Source organism: Salmo salar, chromosome ssa17 (assembly GCF_905237065.1).
Source record: "Salmo salar chromosome ssa17, Ssal_v3.1, whole genome shotgun sequence".
NCBI lineage: Eukaryota > Metazoa > Chordata > Actinopteri > Salmoniformes > Salmonidae > Salmo > Salmo salar.
Genome location: NC_059458.1, coordinates 21966461 through 21978247, shown reverse-complemented (window position 1 = coordinate 21978247; position 11787 = coordinate 21966461). Strand labels below are relative to the sequence as shown.

The following is an 11787-nucleotide window of genomic DNA, read 5'->3' as shown; positions in this document are numbered from 1 at the left end:
TGCAATGAACGCAAGAGAAGTGACACAATTTCACCTGGTTAATATTGCCTGCTAACCTGGATTTCTTTTAGCTAAATATGCAGGTTTAAAAATATATACTTCTGTGTATTGATTTTAAGAAAGGCATTGATGTTTATGGTTAGGTACACGTTGGAGCAACGTGTACCTAAGCGATTATATGCAACGCAGGACAGGCTAGATAAGCTAGTAATATCATCAACCATGTGTAGTTAACTAGTGATTATGATTGATTGATTGATTGTTTTTTATAAAATAAGTTTAATGCTAGCTAGCAATTTACCTTGGCTTCTTACTGCATTCGCGTACAGGCAGGCTCCTCGTGGAGTGCAATGTAAATATATATATAAGAAATAAGGCCAGGGGGGTATGGTATATGGCCAATATACCACGGCTAAGGGCTGTTCTTATGCACAACACAATGCTGAGTGCCTAGATACAGTCCTTATTGCTATTATAAACTGGTTACCAGCGTAGATGTTTATGCAGAATTTGTGCCATGGAAATACTTTGTGTGCATATAAAGTCAGAGTCTACAGATAACTTTCTAGAACGGCTATACAGAGAGCACCCCTTCCCTTGGTATATTGGTGATTAAACTATCCCAATAACAAAACACTGAACAACTCAGTATGTCATGCAGCAGTGCTTTATTCACATCACGAAGACAACTCTTCGGCACAGATTATACATCTTTCTTTCAAGTTCTTTATTCTGTGGGATTGTCCTCAGCAATTCTGCTGCGATTACTGATGTCTCGTAGGGACATAATTTCCCACCTATCAGGTGTAAGGAGAACTCTCGAGACAAATCCACAGGTAGCCAGTCTGATGGAACCTCAATGTCACAAGATTCTATAATGCCAATCTTGATGTCCATGTTTAGAGTTGCATTGCAGATAGATGTGTCATTTTTCAACTCAAAAGTCATACAGATACTGAACTTAGGAGTCCTTACAAATGTCCACTCAAAAGGCCAACAGTTCACGGGCCATTATTTGGATACCAGGCAAGGACAGCTCATTACTTGGGTCCACAAGTGTTACAGGGCTGCTGAAACCAAACTCTGTGTTGTACTGGGATGCCACTGAATCCATGATAGAGTCACAGTCCAACGTCGGGTCCTCATCCAGCAGGTTTTTCACAGGGGATGGCACGCTTTGTGTTGGATTGCTCTTGATACCCTGGCAGGTCGGTTTCAGCACCGCAGACAGCAGTGCCCTGTCGGCCGAACACAGCAGAGTGCAGTGATGGTAAGCTGCTGTCCTTCCCAATTTAGCAGCGGTTCCTGAAATCTTATGGTGGCCATTCAGCAAGATGTCAAACCTCCCTGTTGCACGTACATCCATGTCTGGCCTGAGTCCTTTCAGAGCACTTGTCAGGACTTGGAGATTCCTGTGAGGGTCATAGTTTTTCTTGGACGTGAAGAAAGTCAAATTGACATTTCCTAAATCGTGGAATACAGTCCCGTCCCCACTGCGAGCGGTATCCCTTTCTGTCTCATGATCTGAAGGTTGCACTCTTGCCACGGGTTCTGATGTCTCCCTATCACCACCGCTGGGGCATTCCTCCATAAGAAGAGCATACTCCGGTTTTGGAGATCAACATGATCGTGTATCCAGTCCTCCAATGCTAAGTTTTCAAATATGTCTGTTGTCAAAGATTTGAGGATAAGTCCTGATTTACCAGTCTCGTCAATGACAGCTGACAATGCGCTCTTGCCTCGAGCCGATCGAAAACAGACTTGGGATTGTGCGCACAAATTCGAGAATTTTCTTAAAATCATCGTGCCTCTATCTGTCGTTTCTTCTGTGCATCTGAAAATAGTTTATCACTTTTGTGGAATGAAACTTTTCCAAATACATGAATGGAAACGTTCAGAGTGAATACGTTTTCAGATCTAATTCATTTTTACACACATACTTCCGCTTTTCTTCCTCTTGTTTTTTTAAAGGCAGGGTTTATTTACCCTATTTGTAACACTGCCACCTGCTGTGCTGGAGCGATATCGACTCCCTTGTTGCTCAAGTCATTTTCGATGCTGGTCTTACAGCGCCACCCAGCGGTTTAATTTGTATCTTAAATCAAAAAGGATTTACTAGTTCCTGAGGGGCTGGGTTGGATTTTAAATATTATTTTGGGCTTATTTTTCAAAATCAACAACCTAACAGGTTAACACTTGCCCCTCTACAAAAGCAGGCACAAAAGGCTCACTATATGGAAGTATCATGTACTGCAGAGAGACAACAGCTAGGCTCCCACAAAACAGATTGACAGTGCAATTTATTATAGTAGCCTACTTTTTAATCCTGACAAAGGCAAAATAACTTTGACTTATTTGAAGCCTGGGGTGCATTTATTTTATTTTAAAATGGTAGCATAAATTGCATAGAACACTGCAATGCATTTAGAAATGCATTCAAATCAGTCATTTTGATGCATAATACTTTTGCATTTAGACTTGGAATTACACTAGGCTAACATTATCTTCTGCTAACATTATCAGCACGTGTTGTCAGTGTGGTGGAGTACCGGGTATGCTACGTTGTCAAGGTAATGGACGCACACTGTCAAGAAAGGGCCTTTGCTGATTGGCTTGCGACATCTCGAATTCCGATCGAGTCCTGACATCTGATTGGTCAGATCGTTTATCCCGTATGAAAAGCGGTTTAGGAGCCATTCGGGGTTTACAACAGCAAACCCCAGTGATTTATCGAGATAACCTCACGTAACTATTTACTAGCTACAGCTATAACTATTTCATCCATAAAGTAAGTTGAAGATCTCTCTCTCAACCATGATTTGTTTTTGTTTACATCTAATGTTTTACTTAGACAAGCAGTAGCTTTAGCCTAATTCTATTTAAGTGTTTAGCGAGCAATTTTGCCATAATAAAATCAGTATCGCTTTCGACAATTCAAGGCTAGCGTCGTTAGCAAGATTGCTGTGATTTGGAAGACACTACTTTGCAAACTAGCAATCTTTTGACATCCAATATAGTGCTATAATACATTCATAACCAGTAGCTCGATTAAAAGCACCTGTTCGCCAAATAAGGAACTTTAATGCAATGTTTTGGTTAGCAAGGTCAAGTTTAAATAGGCTTGGTTACCATGACAACATCAATTGTTTAGAACAGTGTGTCATAAATCAAGCACTCTTGTTAGTTTTTTTTATCTATCAGCTTGATACAGACACATTTTCTTATTTTATTCATTTTCACCTAATCCCCATTGCCCTTCCTGTGTCAGGCTGCATCAGTTAGTGTGGCTGGTGTGCAGGCTGAGGAGGTGCAGCTTCAGCAGGGGGAGAGGGGGGAGGAGGAGGTGGAGGAGCTGTCGTTGGGGAACCAGCAGGAGCCAGGCCATATCAGTACACCAGCTCAGCTGCAGGAAGAGCAGGACCAGCAGGGCCCCACACTGGAGACAACAGAGGACCACACACAGCATGCAGAGGTAGACTTACTGTGTGCCTAAGAGGGGATGCGATGTGAATACTGAACACAATGGATGAGTGAATGTCTGATTGAATCAATGCAAGATTTCTTGGGGTCTGGTTTTGTAGAGCATCATCGAAAACCTGCAGAGGAAGATCACATCACTAGAGGGCGCTATCACCAAAGTGACACCTGTAAGACCACGACTGATACCACTATATTGCATTCTAATTCAACAGGCATAAAGAAAATAGTATAATCAATAGCCTACATTTACCATCCACCCTGGCTTCTGGGTTCTGGGCTATGTCTCAGGATAGCGAGTCGGCAGACACTGAACCAATAGAACTTGAGACCCAGCTGAACCCCACAGTAGAGCAGAGTCAGGAGCAGGACCTGCAGGCCTTACTGGACCAGTTGCACCAGGAGAGAGACAGTCTGAACAGACTGGTGCAGAAACTCAGCCTCACAGGTGAGTTACTCTGGGGCTGGACTGAGAGGAGAGAGGGTAGTGGAGAACGAGATGCCAGAATGTGATGTAACATGGTTGGCTATCCTACAGAGAGAGAGCAGGTCCTGTACACAGAGCCAGACGGCAGGGGGAAACGTGGCTCTCGTCTGGACAGCTTCTTGCGGAACGTGGAGGAGGAGAGGGACTACTACAGACAGGAAGCAGACAGCCTGAGGAGGATGCTGAGGGGCAGGTGCTCCTGTAGCCCCTGTCGGGGGCCCCTCCAGAGCCGCAGCCCCACCCGCCAGTCCCCTGTCAAGGTAAAGGAATGGCTGTCTAATATTAACTACAAATGTAAATAGGGATTTGTTACACCATCTTCAGTATTATAAATGTATAAATGACGCTATATATCAATTTTCAGAAATGTTGGTAAATTAGCTTTTATTGCTTAAAGAAATTATGAAAAAGATTGGTGTGTTTTTTCACTCTCTAATCATGGCATGGGGTTCTTCACTGACAGACATGTATTTGTTTAAAATATATTACTTGATGGTTTCATTTCAGAGAGACAAATAATCATATTTCTTAGCAAAATGCTATATATCCGGCTCCCTCTCAGAGAAATAAGTAGTACTGCTAGGTTTCACACAGTCAAATGTAATACATGGTAACATTTTTAATAAAGAAGTGTAGAAATGATACATTTTTGACATCAATATAATAAAACAATTAAATAAAAATGTATTCAGTAATAGAAGACCTGTGAAACATTTACATTTTACATTTTAGTTGTTTAGCAGATGCTCTCATCCAGAGCGACTTAAAGTAAGTGCATTCATCTTAAGGTAGCTAGGGGAGACAATTACATATCACAGTCAAATATACAGGATGCGAACATTCCATTCCAGCGAAACAATATAGCGTTTAGCAAAAAAAAAACATTTTCATACACACTAAAATCTATTAATTAAACATCTGAGAACAGTAATATTTTACACACGCATGAAGGTACCCATAAGCAATAATTTCTGATGAAAAAATACAAATGTGAAAAATTGGTGAACATAGCATTTTGTAAATAAACTCTTCAAATATTACTTTTTCCATATTAATCAGAAAAAAAATCTAATTTCTGACCAATGTCTCCTGGACTGCGAGCACTTTGTCATAATACTAATGTAACAGCTGATGTACTCTTTAGAAATCTGACATCATGTCTTGTTCCCCTGTTTTGGGCAGGGGGGAAGCTATGATTCTGAGCTGATGAGGGTCTTGAGAGAGCGGGACGAGATGCAGAACATGCTGGATAAGTATGAGCGCCACTTGTCAGAGATCCAGGCTAACGTGAAAGTTCTGACTGCTGACAGAGACAAGACCAGCATGCACTACCAGCAGGCCAGTACCATTCTTAAAGGAATAGTTAACTCCAACAAAACACGTTTTGTCCGACTTTTTCTTCGCTCAGTTCCAAATGAATGGGAAATAATTTTGCTGATAACAATCCCATTCTTCATCAGGCCCAGCAGGAGATAGCGTCGCTGCGTCGCGAGGTACTGAAATCCAAGTCGTCGCGTGCAGCTAAGAGCAGTGTCACCGTGTCAGCTCAGAGCATCCTGAAGCGCGTGGAGGCGGAGAGAGACGAGGCCAAGGTCGACCTCCACCGTATGAGCACAGAGAGGGACAGTCTGAGGGAGAGACTCAAGGTCAATATATTAACCAGATTGGACAATAATCTACTTCTGAGTGTTCCAGCATGGCCATCTATTGACTACCAATGAAAGTGTGTGTGTGTGTATCCAGCTGAGGGAAAATGTCTATGTGTGTGTTGCGTGTTGTCAGATCTGTCAGGAGACAGCCATCAGTGAGAGGGCTCATCTGGAGCAGAGGGTGGAGGACCTGCAGACAGCTATTCTCACTGTGAGTGAGGAGGAGAAAACCTCCATAGAAACACAATGACTAGAACAGACACACTCTTTAAATGTCCTCAGTTTGGAATGGAATGTTCGTTCTGCTAATTGCATTTCATGGTGATTCTCCTTGCTGTAGCTGGAGCATGAGCGGGGGGACCAGAAGAGCCGTCTTGCCCTGATGAGGGAGTCCATGATGGGGCTAGAGGAGGAGGTCCACACCCTGGGCAGGAAGCTGACCGCTGCTGAGGACGAACACAGCAGGACCAGGAACGAGTGTGTCATGCTGAGGTAAGCAAGGAACCAGCACTGACGTATGAAGTCATGTGGTTGGGGATTCACTTCCTGCATCAGCCACATACTGGACACGTGTGGGAACTGTTGCTTCTATAGTGTCTATTTAATCCCTTTTATAGCATCCTTTAAGTGTGTGCGCACGTGTGTGTTCAGACTGTCCAACAGTGAGACACAGAGCGCCCTGAGTGACAGCCAGCGCAGACTGACCTCCCGCATCGGAGAACTACAGAACTCCCAGGAGAGGAACAAACTGCTGGACGAGAAGAACGGTGAGGAGACAAGGTCTGCCTCTCTCTGTGTGTGTGTGTGTGTGTGTGTGTGTGTGTGTGTGTGTGTGTGTGTGTGTGTGTGTGTGTGTGTGTGTGTGTGTGTGTGTGTGTGTGTAATAACCTTACCAAACTGAGCCTTATCTGTTGTGTCAGACTCTCTACTGAGGCAGATGTCTGGTCTAAGAGAGGAGGTGAGCAGTCTACAGTCCACCATCACTGACCTGGACCAGAGGAGAGACTCCCTGCAGGAGCAGCTGGAGAACCAGACTGACCTCCTTAACTCAGCCCACAACCAGCTGGACGACAAAGTAATCAACTGAACACTAACTACACACACAGCCAATTGTACCTGGCAGCCACTATGTTTAGGAAGTTGAAATGCCCACTTGGATATCACCTCATGACATGTGACACATTGGTCTAATATCAGTGATTGAGTGATGGTCTCTTTGGTTTCTATGTGTTTTTCTTCAGGAGAAAACCATCAGGAACCTCAGGTTGTCCATAGAGGATCTGGAGACATCAGCAGAGTGAGTCTGAGTTGTCCAGTACCACAAAGCTTCACACAGCAGCATCAGATGCCAAGTCACCATACTAAGGTTCACTCAGAGACGCATACGGATTGCGCCACCTGTGTAAGTTAACCTCGAAACTTTGACCCCTGGCTGTGACCTTTCTGTTCCCCAGGAGCGTTCGTGAGGCGCTGGCAGGGCGGGAGAGGGAGCTGGATGCTTTGAGGAGGAGGCTGGGGGATGCGGGGGAGGAGCTGGAGGCTTTGACCAAGGTGAAGGATTCCACCCTGAGGGAGAATGCTCAACTCCGAGACGAACTGGACACGAGCCGTCTCAACAACCAGGTCAGATACAGCACTTTCTGACCAAACCACGAGCACAATTATTCTGTTTTAACTTTCAAATGATCAACCTTTTAGGGCTCATATTATTTAGGGAGGATGGTATGTAGCCTGGTATCTGTCTCTGTTCAGCTATTACATTCCACTCCTTGTACTCTGTGTCATTTGCCAAGTGACAGGAGTGGCAAGGATTGGAATGTTAGCTAAAAAGACTGGAACCCAGACTAGATGCCATGGGCTCATGGTCCAGAATAGTTTTTTATCCCAGGTGATTGGTTAGGGCAAACAGTAGTAGAAAACACTAGGACGCCATATTATTCATGATATACCAAACCTCTTGGCCATTATCTCTTTAGAATCTCACAAACACTTTGTAAGGTCTAGTTTGTTTTGCTGTCCAGGCCCTGGAGCTGAATTCGGAGGACTCTGCCCAGGAGGTGCATGAGCTGCAGAGGAAGGTACAGGACTATGTGGCTGACATCTCCCGCATCGAGAACCTGCTGTCCACCAAGGTACCCTCTGCTGGCACTGTGAATGAATGATATTTCGATCTGTGAGCTGTTAGTTATGTCTTGTCAAACTAATTATCACTCATCCAGAGTAGCTATGGCTTCGTTTACACAGGCAGCCCAATTCTGATATTTAGCCCAAACATTGTCCGAAGAGCTGATCTGATTGGTCAAAATACGTATTAGTGGAGAAATAATCAGAATTGGGGTTCTGTGTAAACGCAGCCTTTGAGTTCCAGATCAATTCCTTTTTGAAAATGTGTTTTTTTCCTTTCCTCCTTGTGCTTACTGTAAGCGGCAATCAACGTTTTCAGACTGGAGTTGGGTAGGGATTGATAGCCAAGACCTTTTCACTTGCACTGATTCATTGTGGAGCTAAACAAATAATCCAAATGTGTGTGTGTGTGTTCACCAGGAGCGGGAGTGCAGGGAGCACCAGGAGGCTCGGCGGCGTGCGTCGGTCCAGGCCGAGAGCTGGGAGGGGCAGGCGCGGCAGGCGGAGGGGACCATCAGCGAGTTGAGGCTGGAGCTGATGACCTCAGACATGGAGAGACGCAGACTCAAGGAGAAGGTGGAGGCTCTGGAGGCCAGTCTGCAGGAGGTCTGTCTAACCTCACTGTCTCTATCATTAGGGATTATCACTGGTTACACACTGGGTCATATTCATTAGACACCAAACGGACTGAAACAGGGTTGGACTACCTGAAGTTGTCCAATAACAAAAGCTCATTTTAGTTTTCTGTTGTAAAAGGTTTTGCGACGTTTTACCATGTTGTGCGTAATAAAGACGACCCTGGACTCCTATAGTTGTGTGTATCCTAGGCGTTGTCTGCAGAGCGGAGCTGCAGCAGCCAGGTGTCTCAGCTCAACAGGAGTCTGCTGCACACTGAGGAGCAGTGGAGACAGGCCCAGGGGGAACACACCGCCACTCAGACTGACCTGGAGAAGACCAGGGAGCTCTGTGTCAAACTGGACGCCAGCAAGGAGGCTGTGAGTCATGGAGGGGATGGTGTGTGTGTGTGTGTGTGTGTGTGTGTGTGTGTGTGTGTGTGTGTGTGTGTGTGTGTGTGTGTGTGTGTGTGTGTGTGTGTGTGTGTGTGTGTGTGTGTGTGTGTGTGTGTGTGTGTGTGTGTGTGCGCGCGAACGCATACAGTACCGGTCCAATTTTTTGAACACCTACTCATTCAAAGGTTTTTCTTTATTTTCACTATTTTTCACTATAGAATAATAGTGCAGACATCAAAACGATGAAATAACACATATGGAATCAGGTAGTAACCAAAAAAGTGTTAAACAAATCTAAATATATTTTATATTTGAGATTCTTCAAATAGCCTCCCTTTGCCTTGATGACAGCTTTGCACACTCTTGGCATTCTCTCAACCAGCTTCATGAGGTCTTCTTAAAAGTTAATTTGTGGAATTTATTTCCTCCTTAATGCGTTTGAGCCAATCAGTTGTGTTGTGACAAGGTAGGGGTGGTATACAGAAAATAGCCCTATTTGGTAAAAGACCAAGTCCATATTATGGCAAGAACAGCTCAAATAAGCAAAGAGAAACGACAGTCCATCATTACTTTAAGACATGAAGGTCACTCAATACGGAAAATGTCAAGAACTTTGAAAGTTTCTTCAAGTGCAGTCGCAAAAACCATCAAGCGCTATGATGAAACTGGCTCTCATGAGGACTGCCACAGGAAAGGAAGACCCTGAGTTACCTCTGCTGCAGATGATAAGCTCATTAGAGTTACCAGCCTCAGAAATTGCAGCCCAAATATATGCTTCACAGAGTTCAAGTAACAGACACATATCAACATCAACTGTTCAGAGGAGACTGTGTGAATCAGGCCTTCACGGTTGAATTGCTGCAAAAAAACCATGACTAAAGGACACTAATAAGAAGAATAGACTTGGTTGGGCCCAGAAATACGAGTAATGGACATTAGACCGGTGGAAATTTGTCCTTTGGTCTGATGAGTCCAAATTGGAGATTTTTGGTTCCAACCACCGTGTCTTTGTGAGACGCACTGTGGGTAAACAGATGATCCCCGAATGCGTATTTCCCACCATAAAGCATGGAGGAGAAGGTGTTATAGTGTGGGGGTGCTTTTCTGGTGATACTGTGATTTATTTAGAATTCAAGTCGCACTTAACCAGCATGGCTTCCACAGCATTCTACAGCAATACGCCATCCCATCTGGTTTGAGCTTAGTGAGACTATCATTTGTTTTCCAACAGGACAATGACCCAACACACCTCCAGGCTGTGTAAGGGCTATTTTACCAAGAAGGTTAGTCATGGAGTGCTGCATCAGATAACCTGACCTCCACAATCCCCCGACCTCAACCAAATTGAGATGGTTTGGAATGAGTCGGACCGCAGAGTGAAGGAAAAGCACCCAACAAGTGCTCAGCATATGTGGGAACTCCTTCAAGACTGTTGGAAAAGCATTCCAGGTGAAGCTGGTTGAGAGAATGCCAAGCGTGTGCAAAGCTGTCATCAAGGCAATGGGTGGCTATTTGAAGAATCTAAAATATATTTGGATTTGTTTAACACTGTTTTGGTTACTACATGATTCCACATGTGTTATTTCATAGCTTTGATGTCATCACTATTATTCTACAATGTAAAACATAGTAAAAATAAAGAAAAACCCTTGATGTGTTCTAAAACTTTTGATCGGTAGTGTATGTCAACATGTTCGTGTGTGTGTGTGTGTATTAACAGTACACTGTGTGTGTGCTTGTAGTTGCAGTGTGAGCTGGAGCTGCTCAGGAAGCAGCTGTCCAGTGAGCGTCTGAGCATGAAGAGCCTGGAATCCGTGCTGGTGTCCACCAGGGAGAAGGAGCTACACCGACAGCTCAGCTCCCAGGAGAGACACACAGAGATCCAGCTGCTCAGGGACAAACTCACCGCGGCCGACAGCAAGGCGTGAGCAGACACTTGGTCACTGTTGGAAGGGTTTCTGATTTGTTCGGTTGCCTGTTTTGACAGCTTCCCTCTTTGTTTCTCTCCCTCTTTCTCTCTCTTTTCATCTATCCACCTCCAACTCAATTCTCTCTCTCTCTCTCTCTCTCTACATTTCGGTCTGTCTATCTCTCCCTCTCTCTCTCTCTCTCTCTCTCAGGAGCTCTCAGCGTAGAGAGGTGGCTACATTGAGTACTCGTTCGGCACAGCTAGAGGCTGACCTGGACATGACCAAAAGACAGCTATCTACTGAGCGATTTGAGAGGTCTGTCTGTCTGTCTGTCTCCTTGCTTGTCGTAAAGGCTTGGCTTGTGCTTTACTCTTTCTCTCTCTCTCGTAGGGAGAGGGCAGTGCAGGAGCTGCGTCGTCAGGGTCTGTCGTCATCGTCCTCTGGCCTGCATCCCTCTTCCCCTCACCTGCGTCGCTCCCTCAGCCCCAGCAGGCCCCTGTGGTCCACCGCAGACCACCTGGCCAGAGAGAGATCCCCAGAGAGGTGGGCCCCCTCCCTGAACACCTCACATTGAATACAACACACATATATTTCTACATCTCACTCTGTGTGTGTGTGTGTGTGTGTGTGTGTGTGTGTGTGTGTGTGTGTGTGTGTGTGTGTGTGTGTGTGTGTGTGTGTGTGTGTGTGTGTGTGTGTGTGTGTGTGTGTGTGTGTGGTGACAGGAGCCTGGGGTTCAAGGACCTCTACGACTGAACAGATCTCCCTCTGGAGGAAAGACAACCCAACCTTGTCTCTAGTCCTCACTGTGCTATGATGTCATTCTTCAACTCAAACCCTGTGATGTCATGATCAGGACCTCAGGTTCAGAACAACCCTCATAGACCGGAAATAGTTTCAACAAGTGTTATCTCAAATGTATTTTTAATACATTTTACAAATGAACTGACATCACTGTGTTTGGTTGTGTGTATTGATCAGTAAAATGAGTGACCATTCAGTATATTTTTTTCTGAAGATTTGATTCAAATGAAATACAGCTAAAATAAGGAAATGGTGTTCTTTCATTAATGTATTCTATTTTTTGTAAATTGTCTGAGAGAAGTGCTTTAATAAAAATAATGATTCTC

At 44.6% G+C, this 11787-nt stretch overlaps 1 protein-coding gene and 1 pseudogene across 2 annotated transcripts; one reads left to right on the top strand and one right to left on the bottom strand.

Moving 5' to 3' along the window:
- Positions 1–649: 649 nt before the first annotated feature.
- Positions 650–1954, bottom strand: LOC106574630 (lipoyltransferase 1, mitochondrial-like; annotated as a pseudogene).
- Positions 1955–2688: 734 nt separating this feature from the next.
- On the top strand, positions 2689–11787 carry LOC106574631 (testis-specific gene 10 protein). 2 transcript variants are annotated; one of them, XM_014150623.2, is made up of 20 exons: positions 2689–2788; positions 3269–3472; positions 3582–3647; positions 3769–3925; positions 4016–4224; positions 5147–5302; positions 5425–5610; positions 5747–5824; positions 5954–6105; positions 6265–6380; positions 6534–6688; positions 6855–6910; positions 7068–7236; positions 7635–7745; positions 8158–8343; positions 8565–8732; positions 10490–10671; positions 10868–10972; positions 11048–11200; positions 11383–11787. In XM_014150623.2, the coding sequence occupies exons 5-20, from the start codon at positions 4144–4146 to the stop codon at positions 11411–11413; spliced, it is 2085 nt and encodes a 694-aa protein (XP_014006098.1). In that variant the 5' UTR covers positions 2689–2788; positions 3269–3472; positions 3582–3647; positions 3769–3925; positions 4016–4143; the 3' UTR covers positions 11414–11787. The 2 variants fall into 2 exon arrangements, with proteins under 2 accessions (XP_014006098.1, XP_045554961.1); XM_045699005.1 differs by having other exon boundaries at positions 3558–3647.